The 23,352-nt window shown below is 49.8% G+C and overlaps 3 protein-coding genes across 16 annotated transcripts; 1 reads left to right on the top strand and 2 right to left on the bottom strand.

The window, feature by feature from the left end:
• Positions 1–160: 160 nt before the first annotated feature.
• dmtn (dematin actin binding protein) lies at positions 161–7,507 on the bottom strand. 9 transcript variants are annotated; one of them, XM_077498416.1, is made up of 15 exons: positions 3,922–5,872; positions 3,745–3,831; positions 3,406–3,552; positions 3,290–3,334; positions 3,108–3,216; positions 2,999–3,043; positions 2,527–2,667; positions 2,352–2,452; positions 2,179–2,287; positions 2,032–2,087; positions 1,710–1,749; positions 1,615–1,622; positions 1,488–1,553; positions 1,253–1,336; positions 161–1,183 (listed from the first exon to the last, which is right to left on the bottom strand). In XM_077498416.1, exons 1-15 carry the CDS (start codon positions 3,928–3,930, stop codon positions 1,070–1,072), a joined length of 1,161 nt encoding a protein of 386 aa, XP_077354542.1. In that variant the 5' UTR covers positions 3,931–5,872; the 3' UTR covers positions 161–1,069. The 9 variants fall into 9 exon arrangements, 4 of the variants coding, with proteins under 4 accessions (XP_077354542.1, XP_077354540.1, XP_077354539.1 ...); XR_013278819.1 differs by adding an exon at positions 6,233–7,507 and having other exon boundaries at positions 1,253–1,622; positions 3,922–3,950; XR_013278820.1 differs by adding an exon at positions 5,879–6,226 and having other exon boundaries at positions 1,253–1,622; positions 3,922–3,950.
• On the top strand, positions 6,864–9,465 carry pbdc1 (polysaccharide biosynthesis domain containing 1). Its single transcript, XM_077498426.1, has 6 exons — positions 6,864–7,134; positions 8,058–8,123; positions 8,189–8,248; positions 8,334–8,474; positions 9,173–9,284; positions 9,343–9,465. Exons 1-6 carry the CDS (start codon positions 7,105–7,107, stop codon positions 9,432–9,434), a joined length of 501 nt encoding a protein of 166 aa, XP_077354552.1. The 5' UTR covers positions 6,864–7,104; the 3' UTR covers positions 9,435–9,465.
• A 211-nt stretch (positions 9,466–9,676) lies between these two features.
• On the bottom strand, positions 9,677–22,580 carry xpo7 (exportin 7). 6 transcript variants are annotated; one of them, XM_077498407.1, is made up of 27 exons: positions 22,343–22,578; positions 20,230–20,376; positions 19,520–19,613; positions 18,456–18,688; positions 18,276–18,380; positions 17,663–17,828; positions 17,445–17,518; positions 17,249–17,368; positions 17,038–17,184; positions 16,314–16,486; positions 16,056–16,249; positions 15,868–15,973; positions 15,552–15,687; positions 15,399–15,472; positions 14,865–14,945; positions 14,469–14,532; positions 14,270–14,381; positions 13,896–14,002; positions 13,723–13,811; positions 13,529–13,636; positions 13,260–13,342; positions 12,815–13,029; positions 12,617–12,755; positions 12,247–12,404; positions 10,900–10,998; positions 10,702–10,829; positions 9,677–10,349 (listed from the first exon to the last, which is right to left on the bottom strand). In XM_077498407.1, the coding sequence occupies exons 1-27, from the start codon at positions 22,373–22,375 to the stop codon at positions 10,220–10,222; spliced, it is 3,315 nt and encodes a 1,104-aa protein (XP_077354533.1). In that variant the 5' UTR covers positions 22,376–22,578; the 3' UTR covers positions 9,677–10,219. The 6 variants fall into 6 exon arrangements, with proteins under 6 accessions (XP_077354533.1, XP_077354534.1, XP_077354528.1 ...); XM_077498408.1 differs by having other exon boundaries at positions 14,270–14,378; positions 22,343–22,576; XM_077498402.1 differs by lacking the exon at positions 22,343–22,578 and adding an exon at positions 20,997–22,314.
• Positions 22,581–23,352: the final 772 nt, after the last annotated feature.

Raw genomic sequence — 23,352 nt, forward strand, 5'->3', positions numbered from 1 at the left:
TCCATACAATTCCATCCAGTTTTGTGTGTGATATTTGTGTTTGTATAGTGCTCAGAACAAAACGTAAACAATGGAAGAGCAAAATGCTCTTTTGGGACAACCTGCGCGTGCTTTTTCCAGACTTGAGCCGTTAACGTTGACACACGCACGACTCCAAATATTGTTTCGTTTTCTTGACTTTATTGTTACGCTGACATCGACGAGCACACAAACGCCAACAACGGAAAAGCATCCAAGAGCTCCGCCCATCAAAGAGAGAGCGCGTCCTCCTCCTCCTCCCTCTTTTTTTGACGCCGTCACGGAACTGATGAGCTCACATGCACCGGTAACCATGACAACCCGTCACGTGTTTGGGAACGTGCGTTTGACGCTCGCCAAGTTTGGCGTGCGCGTGTGCGCGCGCATAACGTATATGTGGGTGTGACTAGCAAGTAGGGGTGTGGCCAAAAAAATCGATTCTCATTCACTACGATTCAGAATCCATTTTAAATGTCCTAAAATGGATTTTATTTCAATCTTTTGATATTGTCTTGCGCTTGTTCGTGTACTGGGAACGCTGTTAATGTTGTGCCCGATTTGGCCACTTAGGGGCAGTGTGGTTCTGTAGCCACATTAGAGAGTAGAAAGAAGAAATCACCATCAACTCATGATAATAAAAATCCTTTTTTTTTTTCATATGCCGGTGAGAGTCATGTTAAGATGCTTAACATGACGTATACGTTGCTGAAGCGTTTTTGTATGAATATCCGTTCTTTTGAAGCGCTAAAAGTGCCGCGAGTAGCACGCTAATTAGCATTAGCCAGTGAGACTGGAGTAGCTCGCGACAATTATTTGCTCATCGATAAAATGAAGCAGAAATGATTGTCAATCAAATCATTTGGAATGGAAAATGGATTCTGAATGGAATCGCAGTCCCCCCAAAACGGGAATCAAATCGTGAGACAGTCAAAGATGAGCAAGCGTGTGTTGTTTTTGTTGGAAGCCAAGTAAGCTAGCGCGGACGCGCGAATGGCGCGAGTGAGGCCACGACGACGTCATCGTCCCGGCGTGGCCGTGATGTCACTTCGTCCTAGAAGAGCGACGCCTTCTTCTTGAGTTCGTTCCGTCTCCATAGCGACAGGCGCTCAAACTCCGAGGCGCTCATGCCGAAAACCTGATGGAACTTCTCCGGGTCCAAATGTCGCTACAGTGCACACACGCACGCTGTTAGTGGATGCCACGCCCCCTTTCCCCGCCCTCCACTCTGGCTCACCTCCAGTCTGGTTCGGTCCACTCCAGGCGGGAGCTTGCAGCGCCCCCTGTGGCTCACCACCAGCGCTTCGTAGGGATACACCTGCTGGCGGGAAAAAAGGGACGCCGTCGCCGTTTTCTTCTTTGCAAACACGTTTTGCACCCATATTGGGATGATTTCATTTTGTAAATGTGCTTTTCGGGGCAGCTGCGTGCATGCGCGAGTGCGTGAAAACAAGATGGCGGCCCCACCTCACCTTCCGCTCCAAGATGCTGGGCAACGAAGTCCCACGGTCCAGACGGTCGCGCTGCGGCCCGCCGTTCTGGACGCACACGCGACATTCGTGCGACTACACACAAACACACAAAAAGACACAAACTTACCTGAGCCGCTGCGGAGACAAACAAAAAGCAATCAATTGAGAGAATTTGCAATTGATGACAGTTGGCAGGAAGTTGCGATGAGTCAGCCCGCCCACCTGCGTTGGCGCCGTCGCTGGAAAACTCGGCCGACTGCCTCTGAAAATGCAAAACGGCGCCAAAGCGCATCAAAACTAACGACATCACCCGTCAGACGCGTCCAAACGTGACGGCGGCAGGAAGTGCTCACAATAAACGGGAAGTGAGAAAGGAAGCGGCGACGACAAGCAGGAAGCAACAAGAAACAGGAAGTGACAAAAACAAGGAGGAAGTGAAAACTACAAACAGGAAGTGACAGCAACAAGCAGGGAGTACAAAAACTGCAAACAGGAAGTGAAAACTGCAAACAGGAAGTGACAACAGCAAAGAGGAAGAACTGACTCTGCTGAGGCCGGAGGCGGAACGTGTCGGCGACTTGTACGCGCAGGCCGCCAGCCCTGCGGACAGGAAAGCGGAAAGTGTGGGTGAGCGACGGCGGGTGTCGTGCGTGCGTGCGTCCGTCCACGCGAGCGTCCGGCGCCATCTGACCGGCGTGCGCGTGCGTTCTGTCGGGCAGCGAGCGCGTCTTCCGCCGGAAGTGTCCGCCGTCCTTCTCCTTCTCCTCGCGCAGGATGAGCCGACCGAGGTTGGACTTGATCTGGACACGGCAGCGTCGGATGACGTCATCGCCCGCCATGACGTCATCCGACGCTGGCGCAAACCTTTTCCAGCTCCTGCTCCTGCAACATTTTGGCTTCGTCCGTCAGGTCCTCAAAGTCGTCCTCGTCCTCCTCCTCCATTTTCTTCTTGCGCCACTCGATTTCTGCCGCGAGGCCAAAGCAAGTCAGCGGCGATGTCGCGGCTTGCGGCGCTCGGTGGGCGTGGCTTGTCGCTCACCCATGGCGGCCAGCGACGGCGGGCAGGGCCACGAGTCGCTCTCGATCTTGGACGGCTGCTTGGGGTCCGGAGGCTGAGCCGCCGGGAACTTGGCCGCCTGGATGACGCCGCCGCCGCCGCCGCCGCCGTCCTTGGAACCTTCTGGAAGACAACCCACGTTTGCGGAGAAACAAAACTGACAAAATTCTAAATAAAGAAATGACGACAGAAATAAATACATGACTAAAAGTGGAAAGAAAAACACACATAAAAAACAAATACATATAAATATATATATTTTTTTTTTATTCCTCTTCTTTTTATTTCCATTTATAGAATTTTGAAATGAGATATTTTTTTACATCCATTTTTATTTTCACCTTTAGTCATTTATTTAATTTGAATTTTGGCACTTTTTGTCCTCCATAAAGGTTTGCGGGGGTGGAGTCCCAGCGAGGGAGGCGGGACCAAGCGGAATGGCAGAAGGACTCACCTTGTTTATAGATGGGAGGCTTCATGTACAGGTTGCTCCCGTTATCTGAATCCAAAACAAACACAGCATCTGAGCGCGTGCGAGCGACCGAGCGCGCGTGCGAGCGTACCTGGCCGGTGGAAGTGCTGCAGACTGGCGCTGATTTTGCGTCCGGCGTGCAGTTGCAGCATGGAGCCTCCGGGGGAGCCGCTGTCACTTTCCGCTCGCCGTCCTTTGGCCTGAAACAGGAAGCGGCGCCTTTGTGAGCTAGCGTGCGCGCCGGCGGCGGCCTGCTGTGGGCGTGGCTCTTACGTCAGGCGACGTGGCGGGCGAGGCGGCGGGAGGAGACAGAGAGCGCTGAGGGACACAAACGCACGTCACGCGCGCAAGCCCCGCGTGACGCTCGCGTGACGGCGCCGGCGACTCACCTGTCTGCGCGGCGGGTCCAGCGGCGAGAAGCTGAGGTGAGGCCGGTACGTCATCAGGTCCGGTCGCTCCACCTGCAGGATGGCTTTGTCGCGCGGGAGGGCCGCCAGCTCGCGGTACGCCGCCGCCGCCTGCTCGTCCGCGCCACACTGGCCGCAAAGACGGTGAGAGAAACGGTTCGGCCGTCAGCCTCAGTTAGCTTAGCATTTAGCTTACCAGTTAGCTTGGCATTTAGAATCATTAGCTTATTTACCTTATCATTTAGCTTATCAGTTAGCTTAGCATTTAGCATCATTTAGCTTATTTACGTTATCATTCAGCTTATCATTGAACCATTTTACCATGACGGCGTGAGTGGCGGGCGACGACGGGCCGCTGTGGTCGCGCGTGGACGCCAGATTGGCCGGATTGGCCGCGTGGCCGTCCACCTAACAGGAAGTCACATGACAAACACACACAAACATGCGGTCAGAGCAAGCTAACAACACTAATTGGCTAATGCGGATGTGGCTCCTCACCTTGTTCATGATTGGTGATCAACAGGAGGCTGCAAATCAAATCAAACACGCCTCGTGTCAAAATAGACACGCAAACGCGCCACGGAGAGGAAAAAAAACAAACAAAAACACCGCCACAAGCACTCAACTCACCGATACCAAGAACCGAGACCACTCGCACTCGGAGGGCTTTTCCTTCAAATTGCCAGTAACAAAAACTTGAAAGAAAGCCGCATATCTACTTGATACTGATTCCGACACCCGCTCCGAAAAAAAACGTAACAAAACAAAACACAACACAACACAACACAACAAAACACAACACAACACAACAAAACACAACACAACACAACAAAACAAAACAAAACAAAACGACGCACACACGTCACATGACACCTATGGGGGGCCACAGAAGAGGCGGGACTGTTTTTGCACATCAGCTTGTTTCCGGTTGCGTTTGCGACGTGTGGGCCGCGTCAAAATATTTGTGCTTCCGACTTTGTGCCGCTCGGTTGCGCGTTCGCAACCCGGACCGGAATCAAAGTGATGTGCCAAAACAGTCCCGCCTCTTCCGTGGCATATAACGACGCCATTGCAAACGACACACGAGAACAAATGACACATGATTCGACATGTATTTAACTTGTCAAATGTCTCAAGTCCTCTTGTTTTTGTTCAATATATTTAAAACGGGATGAATGATGCCGTTTCTACTAAATACTGCCTCAAATGTTCCATCCTGTAAATGTCTGGCGAGAAAGTTTTTTTGGGGAGGAGCAATATGGCCGCCTTGCCGCCAGAAAACTTTTGGCCTGCCGGCTGTCCCGTCGTCGTATGCGTAAAGATCAGCGAGTTCACTGCACGCGCACACGCGATGTGAGACGCGCGCTGTAACCACGGTGATAAGCGCGGAGGGCGTCGGCCAGGCTGGCTGAGCTGATAAACAGGGAGGGGAGGCGGGGCATCAGGACGGAGCCAGAAGAGAGTGCTTTGTCAAAGGCATTTGTCAAAATGGCCGCCACTGTTGACGTTTGCGACGGGAAGCGAGCGAGAGCGAGCGAGCGAGCGCGCGCGTCGTCTTCTTCGTCTGCCGACTTCAAACGAGCCAGAAGCTCATTTTGACCGCAAAACTTCCATTCGATGGACTCACGACGCCGTCGGCGGCCATCTTGCGTTGCCACGCGCTCATCGTTTCTTCCGGTTATTTTGTGGAACAGCCGATGGGGAGGAAACAGTTGAATATCTTCCCACATATTTAAATGTGCTGGCAAATGGGTTGGAAATTTGGGGAAATGCGCTACGCTTGTAGCATTTCGCCTTCAAACACTTTTAAGTACGTTTGAACGCACGGTGTGAAAGAAAAAAACAATACTTGACTCATTGAACAATTTTCAGCAGTAAAAAGTTCATATTTTGTCTAGAATTAAGATGTTAACTTCATTCTTTTTCATGTCCAATTAATACCTTTAAAAAGTCATGTTTCTACTGTCGACTGATGATGACATCACCTGTGCTCATGACCAATCACGGCTCAGTTTACTGACCAAGCCCAGAAAACAGGTGAGCCATGATTGCTGATGTCATCATCAGTCGACAGCACGTAGAACAAATGACTTTTTCATTTGTACATTTGTAAATAAGGAAGTTATCAAATCAGTTGTGGACAAAATATGAACTTTTCACTGCTGAAAATGTTTCATTGAGTCAAGTATCGCTTTAAGCACTCCAAAAATGTCGATTGGGCAGAAGGGCTCATCCGATGGCGAGCATCGGCGATTGAGAAAAACGCACCGACGACGATGACGACGTATCGGGAAGATCATTTTGGATGCAAATCTTCACTTCAATGTGTTCATCGCTCGCGTGGGAACAAATCTGGAGAACTCCCTGGATTGGGCTCAATATTTTTGTTGATCTCGTTTGGTTTTTTGAACAAATTCAAGAAAACATAAAGAAACGTTTGCATGACAGGTCTCACGTTCTGGGTTGGAACCCAAACAAATCAGGTTAGCTTCGTTCAGGACGGCGGGCGATGGCGACCAGTCGCTCCATTTGCTTGTTTTCCTCCCCGAGTGATGAACACGTCACATGATTGGCTCGAAGGATGCGATGAAAGCCAAACAGGACCAAACATCGCAACATCAGGCAAAACAGGAAGGATGAATGAATGATGAATCATGCTCGCGCGCGCGTGCGCAGATAAACAGCATCGCAAGGCCTCACGTGACCTTGAGCATCAAAACGAATTGTAGAATTTAGAAAAAAACAATAACAATAACAAAACCCAAAAAAAACAAGCTCCAAATAATCAGGCGCGTCAAAACGTTCTCACCTGAGCCGATCCGGACGGACGGACGGACGCGCGTCGAAAGGCTCGTGCACGCGCCCCACGAACGGCGGGGCAGGTGTCACGTGACCGCATCCAGAGGCGCGGGAGGAGCTGCGGGCTGTGACGTCACGTCTGCGCTTCTCAGCGCAACGAGAACAAAAAAAACAAAAACTGTATTGTAAAATTGTATAAAATATTGTTTTACTTAGCACTGGATACCGTAACCATGTGTCATTTTGATTTATGGTGACGTCATTCGTAAATAAAGAATCATAGTATACGTTGTTCCTTTTCAAAAGTTTTTAAATGGATGGAATATAGAATTAAAAAAACAATAATTATGAGCACAAAGTCACATTTGAACTGCTTTCATCCTTGTTTCGATGCCGCAATTGATCTTTTTCATTTTTACGTGCAGGTTGGCTGTAGGACGAAAAAAACAAATCAAACACTCGACTTTGAATAATAATTTTTTTTTAAATTTTCGTGTCTGTCAATAAATAAAAAATAAGGCTCTCTATCCGTTCATTTGACTCTAAACCCTAAAAAATTTGTAGGGAAAAAAAATCACTTAATTTAAGATAAATACGTCATTCAAGGGCGGGCTACATGTGTGACGTCACCCGTTAGTCAAAGTTCGCTTCAAATGAAGACGTTTGCTCGAAGCGCGTCCACAGTCACATAAATCTGCCAAATTGTCCTCACAAAAGACAAGTCGAATAGAAAAGAAAAGAAAAGAAAAGGGAGGACGATATCACGCAAAACAATATCGACAATGTTTCAGCTCGTTCGTTTTCTTTTTCTTTTCTTTCTCTCTTGAAAGCCGGCTGCTGCTCGGCCATCTTCGCTTCTTAGACGATCTTTGCGGTGGCAAGATGGCGTCGAGCGATGGTCTCTCGTCTCTGGTAAGAAGACAAAAAAAAAAAAATGTCCCGAAATGTCCCACACTTGTCCACAGGACGTCCACGCAAGACCCGCCGGCGGCCTGACAATCGCGGGTGGCTTCAGCAGCTAACGCGGCTAAAGCTAACCGGCTGACACGTCGACACGTGTTGCTGTTGTGTTTTGTGTTTTTCCTGGGTGGGAGGCAGCATGTTTGTTTGCCTCACTCCGTTCAAATGGCGATCGAGGAAAAAGTGCTTTTCGCGGATCATTTCGAGCAAATTTGGTGAGCGTGCAACAAAGTGTGCGTAATCCGAATCCGAAAAAAAAAAGTGCATTCTTCCAATCTTTGGGGACTTCCGCCACTCAAGAACGATGCTGAGATAAGAGCAGCATTTTTGTCAATTGTCGCCACAATTGGTCAGAAACAGACCACGTGCTTTTTGTGGGATGGGGCTGTTCAAAAAACAAACCAACATCACAAGTACCAATTGGCGTAGCCAGATAACAGCCAGCAAAACGCTGACACCCATATCACTCACCAGTCCAAATGTCATATGGCGCAGATGCGACAACATGATTGATGCGCACCCCAAACGGATTCAAAAAGAAAAAGAAAGAAAAGTGCAGCTTGATGACAACATATATATAAATATATATATATATATATATTTATACATATGTTTTTTCAGAGGGTGGGGGCAATATTCCGAGAAAAAAACTTGCAAATGGGACTTTCTGAAGTGTCAAATTTGTGAGAAAAAAAAAAACTGGTAAATTTGCAACTTTGTAAAGTGTGAAATTTCTCGTAATATTTCCCTCTGAAAGAAATATTTGTACGTGTGCATGCAGTTAATCATGTTTGTAAGTGCGGTTGTTGCGTTTTCCTGCCTGTGCTGTATGACGTGCGACTTTTGCATCCGTCCGTGTGTCCGTCCGTCCTCAGGGTCCGGACGGCGCTTCGTCGGCGGCGCACGCGCTGTCGCTCCCCGCTGAGGCTTACGGCAATGACGTGAGTATGGCGGCCATGTTTGAGGTCGTCGAGTGTCGATGTGACGATTTTGTTGTCGTCGTCAGGAGCGTTTGGAGGCGATGTGGGCCATGAAGGCGTCCAACCACGCCGACGTGTACTTCAACGTGAGCGAGCGTCGTCGCTCTTTGAACGTTTTGTTGTTTTTTCCTCTCTTTGAACCTTCTTCAAGAGTTTGTCGGCTTTTTCCAGCTGATCTCGTCGGTGGATCCCAAATTCCTCAAGTTGACCAAGATGGACGACGACATCTACTCGGCCTTCAGGGACGCCTTCCGCGACCTGGACGTGCAAGTGCTGGACCCCGAACGACTCAAGTCCACGCAGGCCAAAGAGGTCAAACGCACGCGTTTTCATTTTGGTTTTTCATAGCTCACACGCTGACTCCAATTGAATAATATCAAAGTTGAAACTTCTTCCTACTCATTTAAAAAAAAAAAAGTATGTCAGACTGTCTTTATCTTTTCTTGCTTAATATTTTTAAGTTTTCTTGTTTACTTCACTTGCTTTTTTGTTATTTTTTTTGCTGTTTACAAGTTTCGGCTTCACATTTTTTTTATGCATGTTTGAAATAAAATTCAAATCAATCAAAAAAATGGCGCTTAAAGGGGTACTTGACTCATTGAGCCATTTTCAGCAGTCAAAAATTCATAATTTAATGTGGTAACTTCATTATTTCTATGCCCAACTTGCTGTCAACTGATGACATCACCTGTGCTCACGACCAATCATGGCTCACCATGTTTTCTGGGTTTGGTCAGCAAAACTTAGCCATGATTGGCGTGAGCACAGGTGATGTCATCATCAGTTGACAGCAAGTTGAACTTGTGCACGAGTTTCTTCAGTTGTTCCCAACTCGGGCGGCTGGCCACCATTTCAAGATGGCCGCTGCAGGCAAAAGACAACAAAAAAAAGATGTCCCAACAATGTCATTGTATTATTTCAATGTGTAATCGTCTTGTGGAACGTGAAGGTGAGCGAGCGCCCCCCAGTGGCCACCTTATGACTCTGCGGTACCACCTTGTTGTGTCCAGAGGTGGCGCCCTTTCTGCAACCGCTTCGAAGGTCTGGTGGAGGACTTCAACTACGGCACTCTGCTGCGACTGGACTGCCGGCAGGACTACAGCCAAGAAAACACCATCTTCGGTGGGTTTCGGGGGGTTTTGGCTTTCGAGGGCCGCTTGGCAACTTGTGCTTGTTGCAGCCACCAGGATCCAGTTCTTCGCCGTGGAGATCGCCCGAAACCGGGAAGGCCTCAACGACGCCGTCTTCACATCAAAGGCCTCCAAAAGTTAACGCACAAAAAAAATAAAGAAACATTCTCCTACTCTTTGTCCAGTCTTTGATCAGTGGACAACGTTGTCATGGCGACGTCTCATCACCAGGATGACATCACATTTGAGCATCAAGTCGAGTGGGCATGTTGAAGCGACCCGATTCTCATTTTTCGCTTGCGATCGACAGAGGAGGCGGGGCAAGCCGTCGCCATTTTCCGACATTTGCGTCCGGTCCGGAAGAAAGCGGGCGAGTCGGCGGCGTCTTGTAAAAAGGATCAACTTTTATTTGCAGTCACGACACGGCAGCTACTCCACATTCACGCGCTCGCATCACGTCAGTCACAAAGCGCAAAAGTCCACGCGGGCCTCCGGGGGGCGCCACCGTTCCACACTCACTCACTCACACCGACAAGGACCACAACCTGGTCCCGAGAATCACAAAGGAAACAAAAAGTTGGAAGAAGCACTCTGGCGTCCCGTCACACCCGGATGACCCGACCCGACCCGACCTCTGACCCCATCTGCCTTCCCGAGACTATTTACACATTGCGAGCGCCGGCGTTTGTCGTTTTCCTTCCCGGCGCAACACGCAAAATCGTCCCGTCGACACGGTAGAAACGTCCTTGAAAATGTTAGCAAACAAAATGTACACGTCTGTACAAGGCGGGCCAGCTGGCCCCGCCCCCTCCACGCCGGGTCCCGCCGTTAAAATAGATCTGTATATATTTATATATGCTCATATCCACAAGGAGGAGGGGGCGGGGCCTGGCGGCGGTCCGGATGCGCGCTCGGGGGCGTGGAACGTCAGCTCATCATGTCGTTGCTGTTGACGCCGCCGCCGCTGCCGCCGCTGCCGCCGCCGCCGCCGCCGCACGTCGAGTTCTTCATGCTGTCGTTGACCTCGCGACGGAACACCGACAGGTTCTGCGTGAACCTGCGCCGGCAACAAAACGCACGTTAGACGCGAGCTGATTTCACTTCACCAACAAATATTCGCTGAACCAAATCAAAAAGGATTTTTGGAAAAATAAGTTTCATGATCGCAAAAACGTCCTTCGTGTTCGTCTTTGCTAATGAATTGAATTTGAAGTCGATTCATTTGGATATGAAGCACAATAAGGACCTTGGAAAATGTGTGATGTCATCGAGCAGCACCAAAAGATGGCGTCACTCCCATGCCGTTTGGTTTTGTTAAAAAAAAAATTCTTGGAGGAAATAAACTCATCAGAACTAACTTGGTTGGTTTTCAGTTTGTTATTTTGAAAAAGTGGGCGGCGCCTTCTGACCTGTCCCTGTTCTTGGTGAGCAGGTTGCGTTCGATGCCCTCCATGAGGTTCTCGAAGCACAAGTGCATGGCCTGCTGCTTCTCGGGAGGTTGGCTGTTGACGATGCCGTTGCGGACGTCCGCAAAGTACTGTGCAAAGAAAAAAAAGGGCGAAGGTCAGGCGACGCGTGGCCCGGCGCCTCATCTGACCTTTTGCTACCTTCTCGTTGAGCAGGATGAGGCCCAGCAGCGGCCGCGACATGGACCACTGGTTGCGGCAGTCCTCGAAGATGATGATGTTCAGCACCGTCGACAGCATCTCCACAAACACAAACGCGACAAATGGTTGCACATTTTGCAGCCGACGAAAACGACAATCCGACGACGAGTGCGACTGAAACGTTTTCACGTCATCACAACTGGACTCAAATCTATCCACATATGAAAGCGAGAATGGAAAACCAAAAATAAAAGAGCAATGAGAAGATGTTGAATCGGTAAGATTGCCAAATGAACAATTCGGAGCTCCATCTAAAAAAATAATAATAATAATAATACAAAAAAAAGGCCTGCAAAGAGGTTTAATCCGGCCAGCGCGATCATTTCGTAAAGCTTCAAAAAAGAAATGAATAAATAAATAATCAGTGGGCCACAATCCAAATCTTCAAATTTGTCCTTGTACGGCCGAATCATCCTGGATGTCAGAATTTATACACAACTTAAAAGTTACCGTTTGGTTAATTATTATCATTTTCTTTTTTAATCATAGAGCGACAAACATGTCAAATATGACACAAATTCAATTGGCGCTAGCACAAATCCATAGACGAGGATTACATCATTGACTGGGAACAATATACATGAGAAAAAACAAAAGTTAACACGTGCGGACTCCATTTGATTTTTTACAGTTGAGCTCCATCATTTAGGGCTGGCCCACAAATCTGCATAGAATCGACAGCAATCGTTTTTAAGGTGTACGATGCGGCCCCACCTGAGCTAACTTGAGTTTGCCACCCCTGATGTAAACGTAAAGCGATGCCGGACTCATTGAAGCATTTGCAGCAGTCAAAGTTCACATTTTGTACAGAATTACATTATTTTTCATCTTCAACCAATATCTTCAGTAAAAAGTCACTTTTCAACTTGCTGTCGACTGCTGATGACATCATCACCTGCGCTGAGGAAGTCTCGAGCGGCCAATCACCAGTCGCCTGTTTTCTGAGGTTGGTCAGCAAACTGAGCCATGATCGCTTGTTAGCTACTTCCCGATGATGTCATCAGCAGTCGACAGCAAGTCGAAAAATATCAAGTTACCACATGAATTACAGGCAAAATAGAATTTTTTTGTTTTTTGAAAATGGCTCCATGAGTCACGCGTCCCTTCAACAAGAATCCAATTCACATTTTCATCCCAACACGGAACTCGTGCCAGCTAACTTCCGAGCACGGATGGAAGCCATTGGAAAGAGACGAGAGAAATTTGAGGTGAAATGATTGTCCGGACTAAAAAGTTGAAACTTTTTGCTGACTAAAAGTGGACAACTAAATGAATGTTTCTTGTCACCTGCTGTATCATCTCGGGGTGCTGCTGCATGATGTGCAGGAAGCGCTCGTCGGCGGCCATGGGCGTGGCCCGCTTCTTGGTGGAGCGCGACAGCTGCTTGAACAGGTACGTCACCATGTGGTCCAGACTGGAACAGCAGCCCGTGCACACCATCGTGTCTGCACAAAAACAAAACGGCTTCACAAAAAACCTTCACGCGATTACGTTCATCAACAAATATTTTCTTTGGACTGCCGAAAATGAGTCAAGTATCCCTTTAACGCTTTGATTTGAAATGAACGGATGTCAAGAGATTGCGATCGGTCGCCGTCCTTCCCGCTGACGGCGGATGAATATAAAAATGGTGTTTTTTTGCGCGCGTGATGCGTACCGAGCGCGGTGAGTCCTTCCGAGATGGACGACAGGATGTACATGACCATGTGCGGCTCCAGGCTGGCGATGAAGTTCATGTGGTCCTGCGTCAGGACCTCCAGCAGCGAGTAGAAGGACTGGCTGAGCTTGGGGTAGTCCTAAGGGGGTCAAAGGTCATCAGCGGCTCGGCGGCCAGGAGGCCGAGACGCAAACGTACCAGCAGGTCGCTGTGCGGGATGGACAGCAGCAGCTTGACGAAGGTCTGCAGCGCGTTGTCCAGCGCGTCGTCGCCGTACAGGCGGAAGACGCCGAAGTTGACGTAGTTGCCGCTCAGCACCGCCTTCAGCATGGCGAAGCACACGCTCACGCCCTTCAGCTTCACGCCGTACGTGCGCTCCTTCGACACCTCGCCCAGCGTCACGATGCGGTTGCCTGCGCGCGGGCAAAATCATGCGACGTGACTGGAATGCTTCGGAAATCCCACCAAAACAAGAAAGGAGGCAAAATTGTGACTTTGCCGGAGGTCAACCCGACTTTTCAGGACCTAAATAACAATTGAGCACTACTTTACTTTGGCCTCCAATGTTTTCAGGTGGCGAGTGTGAAAAAGCGACGGGAGAACATCAATTTGCGTGCCGTCGTGTGGCGTGCGCTCCCCTCACCGTACGTGGTGATCATCTTGCTGGTCTCGCGGAAGAGCAGGATGCCGTTGGGCGACGACACGTCAAACTGCAGACGCTGCGACCTGGCGACGACACATTTCACATTTCACAGCGGCAAAAGGAAGGTGAAAAGAAGATTCACTTTTCCGTTTGGAATTCCAAATGTGACATTTTGTGCCTTTTATATTGTTGCCATCCGTTTCATTGTGTTGGATTTCCTCAAAACAAAACAAAACAAACCAAAAACCTCGTTGCGGCGCTTTGCGCACCTGTTGTGCACGAGCTCGGCCATGAGCTTGAGCACGGGCGTGGTGCACGCCGGGTCGTGGTACCACAGCTCGACGGCCCGCTGCAGGATGGGCATGTAGGACGGGTATCTGCGCAGGCGCGTCAAGGAGCGTCACCACGGCAACGCAAGCTAAGCTAAGCGAAGCGAAGCGAACGGGCCCGTTGCAAAGAATACATCCAGTCGAAGAGCATCATGAAGCTGGTCTTGGCGTTGAAGGCGAAGGCGATCCCGCGCAAGTCCCGCACCAGGCCCACCAGGGTCCTCTGCGAGACAAAAGGCCAACAGGTGGAGGTGAGCGGGTCGCCCGTTGGCCCGCCCGCCCGCCGGCACGCACGCACGCACGTCACCTTGGCCTCCTGCTCGTTGAAGGTGTTGGTGCTCAACATCTGGGCCACGGCCTCGAAGGCCACCGTCAGCGGCAGCATGAACTGCTCAAACTGCTCCTCGTCCTCACCTGCGACCACAAAAAAACCTCAACTACTTGAAAATGTTGAGGCAGCAACCTTCATTGGACGCAAACAGGAACTTGAACCATTTCAGCCAATTCCAATCATGCAAATGCATACACACAAAAAAAAAAAAAAAAAAAAAAAAAGAGCGTTTTGACTTATTTTGTATGCTCGCTCGCTCGCTCTCACACAAACGGAAGCTTGTGACGCATCAGTTAGCATCAAGCTGCGCCGGTAGCCGGAACGGGCGCAGAACAAACCGACGCCCTTACCCAGATCCACCATGAGGAGGCGCCCCAGCGCGGTGTAGAAGGTTGTGCGGCAGCGCATGTCGCTCAAGTTGGACTGGTTGTTGACGCCCAGGAAGGAGAAGTGCTCGCTCTGCTGGCAAACCACAAGCACCAGGTGAGGAGGCGGAGCCCAGGCGGCGAGGAGGAGGCGGAGCCCGGGCGGAAACCCGCAAATACTCACCGTGTGGTTGTTGAGCATGAACTGCACGGCGCTCAGCTTCACCAACTTGCGCACGCTGCTGTACGTGCCACACGTCAAGGAACAAACGGCGCAATCGTTTGCCACATCATATCTGGACCATCATTATTCAAAACAATCATTGATATTCACTGATTATCGTTCCCCGCCGTTATCGCCTTTTGGCACCATCAAATAGAGAAAGCCACAAAAATCTATTGTATTGATGAGGGCCAAACCGTTCATCCGTTACTATTGTTTTGGTCCTCAATGCAAGACAAGATGTTGATCATCGTTTCAAAATAAAAGTTTGCAACTCCGATGACGCAGAAAGACAAAATGGGTCAACCCAAAAATGTTGCCGTGGCGACCAGCCGCCCACAACGGGCCAAAGGATATCCCAAGGAGAGGTCGTTGAGGAGCTGCAGGGTCTTGGCCGTGATGGGCTCACACTGGCCCCAATACTTCAAGTTGGTGATGCTGCAGATCATCATCATCATCATCATCATCATCATCACCTTTCATTGTTTTCATATTGCTGCTCTGAGTTCATATTCTAATATGTTGAGATCGGATATTTGACTTGTCTTCAACTGTAAGCCCTAATCGGCAATATTAGAATTGCAATATTTCAGTTGATTTGAAATGACCTTTTTGCTTCTTTCATTGCATTACAGAAAAGGAAGGACTGATGACAAGATTCCCTCGCAAAATCCCTCCAAATCCAGTCAAACGGCTTCTGTCAAAATGGCTGCCAGTCAATGAGTTAACAAAAAAGAAAAAGTAAGGCCTGATTTGACAGAAATTGTCCAAAGATTCAATTTGCCGTTTTCTTGCGCAAGATTGAAGAAAACTTTCTGCCATCGGACGGCCGGAGGAAGCAAAAGGTCAAACGCGGACGGCGGAGAAAAGAGGCGTGCGGCCGTCACTCACATTTTGCCGATGAAGACGCTCAGCACCATCGTCTCGTCGTTCAGGCCCAGCACCTCCGACAGGCGACGGTACAGCTGACGGCAGCAGACGCAGGCAAAACGCTCACGTTGAGGAACAAAACTAACGCGAGTCGATGGCGTCCTTGCCGCTCACCTTGGACGACTTCTGCACCTGGTCGCCGATGTAGATCTTGCGGAACTGCTCGAAGAAGCTGAGCATGGCCAACTCCAGACGCTCGTTGCCCGCTTGCGCCAGACGCGAGTCCGTCAGGTTCATCAGCTGCAGCACCCTGAGAGACACAAATCAAGAAAGAAATCAAAAGGACAAGACGGGAGGAAGATGGAAGAAGAAAAAGGACGAACGGAAATCGGAAGATGAACGAAAAACAAGACAAAGATGAAGCATGAGCACAAAAATTAGGGAAAAATAGAAAGAAAAAGCAGGCCAAGCAGGAAGCGGCGCGTGGTACCGGCAGACGAGCTCGCCGTCCATGGCGTCCTGCTCGTCGGTGCTGGCGAAGGACACGCGGCCGCCGATCACCGCGCCGATGATGTACACCAGCCACGTCAGGCGACCTGCGGCGGCAGAGGGGAGGAGCTAGCGTCAGGAGGGTAAAGGCCGCCCATGCCCGCCGCACGCACGCACGCACGCACGCACCCTCCTGCACGCCGAGGTCGCCGGCGCCCGAGTTGGTGGACTGCAGCAGCTCCTGGTAGCTCTGCGCCGCCTGGTCGAAGAGCTGCACCAGCAGCGCGCACGTCTTCTCGTACTCGCAGCGGCCGATGGTGGACAGCTGGTCCAGCTGCTGCTGGACCAATCCGGCGTCGTCCAGCGGGTCCTCCAGGCCGTCCCTGCCAAAAGGTCAAAGGTTAGGCCGCGCGCCCACCCATTCTTCCATCCTCGGCCGCTTCCCACCTGAGGATGACGTGGACCGACTCCAGGCGCGAGGTGATGTAGGCCTTGGTCACCTCGGGCGTGTACGTCTCCAGCAGGTGCGGCTCCGTCGCCTTCACGTACGGCACCGACGCCGCCAGACGCTGCCACAGGCTCAGCAGGTAGTGAACACTGTTCGGGGCAAACTCCCAGTGCTGCACGGCAAAACAGACCTTCGGCGTTTTACAGCTAACAAACTCTGAATTGTGATTTCAAGTGCATTTGTTTGGATATGAACTGGAAGAAAGACGTTTGACTTCTTGAGCAATTCCTTGCCGGGTCACTAGGGGGAGCATATCATAGCACGGCAGGGAAATGGACGCAAGTCTTCAGGCCAACAAGACTTCCTTTTACCTATGTTAGATATCGATCGTCACTTGGAACATTTTCAAGCAGATTTTCTTTCACACAATGTCCCAGCAATTGAAATATTCATTGATTTACTTTTGCAATGTTACAGTTTCAAATGTGAAACAAATTGACTGACATGTTGTTTAAGAAAGACGCAAAATTGTTGACAGAAGTGAAGCAGACATTTGGATTGCTTTTTGAACATTTCTTGTTGTGCCATCACTGAAAAGCATCGATTTTCTCATTGTTGGAAAAACGTCAGTTGACGTCGCTTTACGGTCGATGATCGTATGACCTGAGCAATATTTCCATCTATATTTCTAATATGTGTGAAGGGGGCGTGGCTGCGTCTGACCTGCAGGCTGGTGACGGTGAAGTTGGCGATGAGTCGGATGACCTCGGGGTAGTTGTCCACCTTGACCAGCTCGCCCAGCTGGTAGTTGCTCTTCAGCCGCGCCAGCAGCCGGCAGAACTCGTGGTAGTTGTTGGGGTCCGGCAGACACTGCGCGGGGTTTGGGGTCACACATACGTAGACGCACAAAAGCCCCTCCCCTTTCCCCACCGACCTGCGGGTTGGCCAGGATCCTCTTGACCCCGTCCACCAGGTGCGACAGGAACTTGGCCCTCTCGGCATTGTTGAAGAGGGAGCGCCGCACCGAAGCGATCTGGACCAGACACGACAGCACCTGCCGGCGCAAAAGCCGCAGGTGGGCGGGACGCCGAGCAAGCGTGCGTGCTTGCGTGCGGGCGCCAGCCACTCACCAGCGGGGACAGAGAAGGCGGGATGGAATGATACAGGTTGAAGAAGAGCTGCAGCGTGGACGAATCCAGGAAGGCTGAGGCGCAAAAGAACAAGACAAATTCCTGCATGCGGCATCAAAGCTCACGTCCGACCGCATCGTTTGGCCGCCGTCAGTCCGTGACAATTTTCAACGCGGAAGATAAGCGGGTCCATTGCGAAAGGTCGTCTTTCCGTTTACCCGAGCGCCAGGACGTGGGGATCTGCACGGTGCACAGGTCGTCCGACGACTCGTCGGTGGACGTGCCGATGAAGTCGTAGTTGAGGCAGTTGTAGCTCAGCTTGAGCAGCTGCATCAGCAGGCCGTGCTGAGACTCGTCGTTCAGGTTCAGGTTCTTGCCCGACGCCTGACGTGCGACGCCAAACAAAAACACGTCACACTTTTTGCAAAAGACACTCGCACAAGTTGCTGCTTCAAAAAATAAGTACGACAATGTGACAGTACTTTTCATGACTCGCATGACAAATATGTCAAAAATAAATAAAGACATCGTTAAAATCTGATCAACGCCATGTCCACTTTTACAAATTTCTTCGGTCTTTCTGTGTGTTGTGGATGTTTAACAGGTTTGGAATTTTGCATGCAGTTTTTTTTTTTGACAGTTATGTAGCAATGTGATCAAATGTGAGAAACTGTCAAGGAAACGTCGTCTGACAAAACGGTGTCAAGCGTGCGTTTGAATCAATGAAGCGACTCTGTGGATTTCATTTTTGGAACATGAGGAAGGCGTGTCCGTCATACGAATGTACGAGTGCGGGCCGCCGGCGCTCTTTCGGCGTTCGGGGCGACTCGCCTGTTTGAGGAGGTTGCAGGAGAGCGTGAAGATGTCAAAGAGGGACGAGTCTCTGAAGGACGACGCGATCTTGCGGTGTTTGGTCAGCGGGTGCGTCGCGTCCGCCTGGCAACAGACACGCAAAGGTCGGACGGTGACGACGACCGGACGGGCGCCCGCCCGGCGACTCGGCGCCCCCACCTGGTTGATCTCGTTGGTGAGCTGCGACAGGATGGTGACGCCGATGATGCAGTGCTCCACGCTGTCCTGCAGGAAGCGCGTGACGTCGGCGATGACGTTGCGGAAGACGTAGTCGTCCTTCTGCGCGTCGAACCAGCCCAGCTTGGTGATGCGCGCGTACAGCTGGATCAGCGCCTGCGTCACGAACGTCGCCAGCTTGGGACGCGTGGCCAGGTAGTTCAGCACGTAGTTCCCTGTCGGCGAAATCCACTTTTGGGATCCGCGGCCGACATTCCGACGACGCTTTTTTTGCCGACCGGATACAAAACCGCCGTTCGCTTTTCCAGCTCCTCGTTTTCACATCGACACACTTTGCAACTGCCACAAATATGGCTAAGGTTGTAACTTACAGTCATTTAGCAAATGATTTGAAGTCAAAATACAAAAACTAAACTAACGGAAAGGACACCAACTGGTTCAGATTTGTTTTCAAGTCATTTTTCTGCCACTAAGTGGCATTAGTGTTTCATGTTGGACGATGACAGGATCAAGTTTGTACGTTTCTTTTCCAATTAAGAGCAAATTGATTGGAAAAATTACGGAACTTGATGACCTCAGCAGACCGCAGAAATCGATCAAATGGAAACTTCTGGACAGACTTGACTTCTTGACAATGACTTAATATGGAAGACCAAAATTTAAAATAAATTCATGACTAAAAGTGAAAATAAAAGCAGATACAAAAAAATAGAATTAAAAAAAATATATATATACATACACACATTTGTATTTAATTTTTGAATGATTTTTTTTCATATTCTTTTTTATTTGTTTATTTTGTTCTTTTTATTTCAATTTATATATATATATTTTTTTTATATAATTTTAAAATGATATTTTTTCTATGCGTTTTTATTTTCACTTGTAGTCATTTTTTTTCTCTCTTGAATGTTGTCAGTTTTGGTCGTCCGTATTTGAAAGCCTTCCTTTTTTGCAAAACCTTTGCGATGAAGATAAAACGGCGAGATGAAAGCGGAACGAGGTTCGCAAGCGATCGTTTTGGTGGCGTTTTGCGCGGCACTCACGGATGTCGACGCGTTGCTCCAGGGGAAGCGGGTTGCTGGTCCTCGACACCAGTTTGGACAAGCAGGTGGCCGCCAGCAGCTGCGAGTACGACGACTGCGGACGAACACACACACACAAAAAAACAACACGTCACGGATTTTCTTTGCAATGATTTGCTCAATACGTCAAATCAAAGTTGATTTGATGGAAAAGTAGGAGGGGCGGCGCGTTAGCCGCACTCGCATGTTTGTGAAAGTCGGCGCCATCAAACGTTCGGCATTTGGCGCGTTGGGCGCTCGTCATGTGGCTCAGCGTGGCTGAGCGACGACGTATGGAAAAAAAACACGACCTCCGTTTGATAACAACATTTGGGGAACAAATTCAATTTGGAGTCTGTAGTAGCAAGATGGCCGCCCAGTCACTTCAACGGTTTGCACTGGCGTGTACGGGCTAATCGGCCATCCAGTCATATATACAGGTCGGTGCTCTTGACTCCGTCTTGGGCTCGTCTCATTTCCGAGTCTTGGTCTCAAGCCCGTCTAAGTCTTGGTCTACAGTCTGGATCCGGGTCTTGTTTCATTTCAGGCTTGGTCTCATCTCCGTCTTGGGCTTGGTCCGAGTCTCAAGCTGGTCTCGGTCTTGTTGTAGGCCAGCGCATCCTTGGACAGCTTTTTTTTGTTTTTTTTTTACGTTTGCGTGCGGGTGCGAGCGTTTTGGTTTGGCGACTCACGCTTCCTCTCTCGAGCAGCAGCTGACACTTGCTGAGGCAGTCGGGCGCGTTGGTGAACTCCACCAAGGCTTTCTCGGCCTGGTGGCGCACGGCCGTGTCGGCCGTCTCATACAGCTGCTTGCACAGGATCTCCAGCTGGGCGAGGCCCTAAAAAGGCGACACAGATCAAGCGACGCTTATCAGACCAAAACACTCGGCCACAATCGCACGCACGACATTCGGCCGCGTCGACTTAACACCATTGCCGACGCAATTCTGGGTCATAACAAATTGGTTTGGTGTTTGTCTCTGCTCAAAATGTAACCATTCCGGGCCTCATTTGTTTATTCAGCCAGAACGTTTTGGAAGACAACTTGGCCTCATTTTGCTTCTTTTGAAGAAGACCAGATGCATTTTGTAATCAAGCGGCGAGTTTCAGCGCGGGACAGTCTACAATTCTGATTTTTTTAAAATTGGCAAACCGCTGACAATTGTTTTTCGTTGGATTCTGTGCAAAGGCGGTCAGTCAATGAATGAAGGCGACGATTCGAAATTTAATAACAATCGCTCTCAACACATTTCAAAAAAATTATTCATGTGATCATGGATTAGTCATCGCTGATCTCAAATGTGAAGTAGTGTTTAGAACATTTATTTTACTTGAGCAAAACATCCAAATTCTTCAAATAAGACAAAAAAAATAGCGTGAGCTCGTTTTGTTAGCTATTGTTCGACTGTTTTTATTTATTTACAACGAATTATTTACGTTTGGTCCAAATTTTACTCACGCGAGTGACGAAACAAGTTTTGGAGAAACGCCGTGACGACAACAGCCGGTGGCAGAAAAAAAAAAAAAAAAACGGAATGAAGTGCGTTCTTCTTTCTAAAAGGAAAGAGCAACAAACAACCTGCTTCGGAAGTGAAGCTCGTCCGCTCATGTTGCTTCTTCCGTTAGCACACATGCTAATGCTAACGCAAGACATGTTCTGGCTGCTCCGGCATGAACAGATGAGCTTTTATTGACAAGCGCCTGATTGTTTCTGGGCAGTGAGAGCCAGAAAAACAATCAATCAATAAATAAAATTAAAATAACCAAATTGGAGCGAGCGACTCGCGTGCAGCGCCGAACGTCAGCCAAAGTTCATTGAAAGCAACATGGAGCGTTTACGGAGCCGAAGTCCACTCGAGCGAGTCTGCCTGGCGGACACATTTGACATTTGCCGTGACGAGCGCGCGGACGTCGCTGGGTGGACCAAATCGAAAATTCGAGCGTCCGGTGGCAAAAAGAAGAAGAAAAAAAGGAGCAGTGGCTGCGGTTAGCTTAGCCACCTAGCGCTAGCACGGCGCTGCTTAGTAACCAACATAAACAAGACGACAGGAAACGGAGCATTTTCACTCGTTTCGGGCTCACGCGCGAGCAAGCGACAGTCCAACATTTTCACCATTTCTTCATCTTAAAAAAAAAAAAAAAAAAAAAACGACAACAACAGAAAAAGCGGCATGTTTGCAATCGGGCGGGAGGAGGAGTTGATGTCTCGGCTTATGCTAACGTTAGCATGGCTAGCTGGCGACTCGAGTCGGAATGCGCCGCAAAATGTCTCGGACAAGAAAAAAAAAGGAAGCAAACGGAAGCTTCCGATGTCGTTTGTGAGCGCCCGCCGAGCGGGCGATGGTGGCTCGCTCGCCGGCCGGCCGGCCGGCCACGGGGCGAGCGGCAGGCGCACGAGCGGTTAGCCGAGCAGTCCGACCGACAGCCCGCCATGGTCGCACTTCATTGTTGTCTTCCGAAGCGGTTAGAAAAACAAACGGGAGACGCTCGTCCGCGCTTGCCCCGGTCGTCGAAAGGCCGCGTCCGGCGGCGAAGCCAACCGCCGGCCCGGCGTCGCAACAGCAGGCCACGCAACGGCGGGCGGTTCATTGGCGGGCGCTCGCTCGCTCGCTCGGACAGCGGACTGGGGCCCAAAGACTGCGGCGGCGGCGGCGGCGTCCTTCTCTGCTCCGGCGGGGCCCGGCCTTCGCCGCCCGCTCGCGGTTTCCTCGCCGGGGGACCCCCACGCCACGACGCCCGCGGCCTTGTCGAGGCTCCGTTCGTCTATCGCGCGCCGGTTGCAAACACGCCAAGCCCCCCGCTCACCTGCACATGATCCGCCATTTTTCCCCATTTCATGCACCTCTCGCTCCGCTTATGGCTAGGCGAGCGCGCGACAGCGCCCCCCGCCGGCGGCCCCGGCAAACTCGGGCATCAACTTGATCGTTTCACAATCATTTATCTCGTCACTTTGAAATCGTCCATCCATCCATTTTGTTAACGGCTTGGTCCTCACAAGGGTCGCGGGGGTGCTGGAGCCTATCCCAGCTAGCTTCGGGCAGTAGGCGGGGTACACCCTGAACTGTTTGAATGAATGAATGTAAAATGCAACACGGATCAAATAAATTGTGCCACGGTGAGACCCGCAATACCGGATGTCGCCTCCGGGTGGCGCCGTGGCGTCGCTCCACCGGCAGCCAAGCGTTTTCACGTGTCCCCGAAGAAGAAGAAGCGACGCCGAAAGCGAGTCTCCTCCGGACAGCAGAAGCATCAACACTCAGTTCAGCGTTCACATTCGTTTATTCCTTCAAACGCTGTAATGAAGTCAAGGCAAACATTTCGTGATACGTGAAATTCCCATTTATGATCAATCCATGTCTGACACAACGGGTAGCCGCAAGGCTGACAATTACGTCATCCCGGTTACGTCATCTTAGTCAAATATTACCTCAACCTCGATAACGTTTTGCACTAACGTAAGCTTAAATTATTTGAATTTTCAACTGTTTAATTGAACTGCTAAATTGTGATTGCGGCAAAACTTAAAAAAACAAAAAACAGCATCACGTTATGATTCTTAATTTATTGATGTAAACTTGACTTGTATATTGACTTACAATGTTTGTTTTGTTCTTCCTTGACTTCATGGCTGATTTCTGTTCCATGTACAGCACTTTGAATACAGCAATGCTTGTTTTCATGTGCTGTATCAGTAAAGTTGAACTAAACATAATCAATGTCCTTTGTTTTGAATGTTTTCATCCCCGTCAATTAATTTCATATATCGGGAGCTCATTCTAAACACATTCTGGTATTACTCTTTGGCCATACCTTAC

This window comes from Festucalex cinctus, chromosome 15 (assembly GCF_051991245.1).
Source record: "Festucalex cinctus isolate MCC-2025b chromosome 15, RoL_Fcin_1.0, whole genome shotgun sequence".
NCBI classification, from domain to species: Eukaryota; Metazoa; Chordata; class Actinopteri; order Syngnathiformes; family Syngnathidae; genus Festucalex; species Festucalex cinctus.

What these genes read in the sequence shown, in the direction of transcription:
- pbdc1 (XM_077498426.1), top strand. Translation starts at nt 7,105, where the DNA reads ATGGCGTCGAGCGATGGTCTCTCGTCTCTG. An exon ending in CTGAGGCTTACGGCAATGAC is followed by an intron (nt 8,124 to 8,188) that starts GTGAGTATGGCG and finishes TGTCGTCGTCAG; the next exon opens with GAGCGTTTGGAGGCGATGTG. An exon ending in AGTCCACGCAGGCCAAAGAG is followed by an intron (nt 8,475 to 9,172) that starts GTCAAACGCACG and finishes TGTTGTGTCCAG; the next exon opens with AGGTGGCGCCCTTTCTGCAA.
- xpo7 (XM_077498402.1), bottom strand. Translation starts at nt 21,191, where the DNA reads ATGTCTTGCGTTAGCATTAGCATGTGTGCTAACGGAAGAAGCAACATG. An exon ending in GACGGCGAGCTCGTCTGCCG is followed by an intron (nt 15,688 to 15,867) that starts GTACCACGCGCC and finishes TGTGTCTCTCAG; the next exon opens with GGTGCTGCAGCTGATGAACC. An exon ending in AGGTGCAGAAGTCGTCCAAG is followed by an intron (nt 15,473 to 15,551) that starts GTGAGCGGCAAG and finishes TGCTGCCGTCAG; the next exon opens with CTGTACCGTCGCCTGTCGGA.
- dmtn (XM_077498413.1), bottom strand. An exon ending in CGCCCGCCACGTCGCCTGAC is followed by an intron (nt 3,217 to 3,289) that starts GTAAGAGCCACG and finishes TTCCTGTTTCAG; the next exon opens with GCCAAAGGACGGCGAGCGGA. An exon ending in GCCGTCGCTGGCCGCCATGG is followed by an intron (nt 2,453 to 2,526) that starts GTGAGCGACAAG and finishes GCCTCGCGGCAG; the next exon opens with AAATCGAGTGGCGCAAGAAG.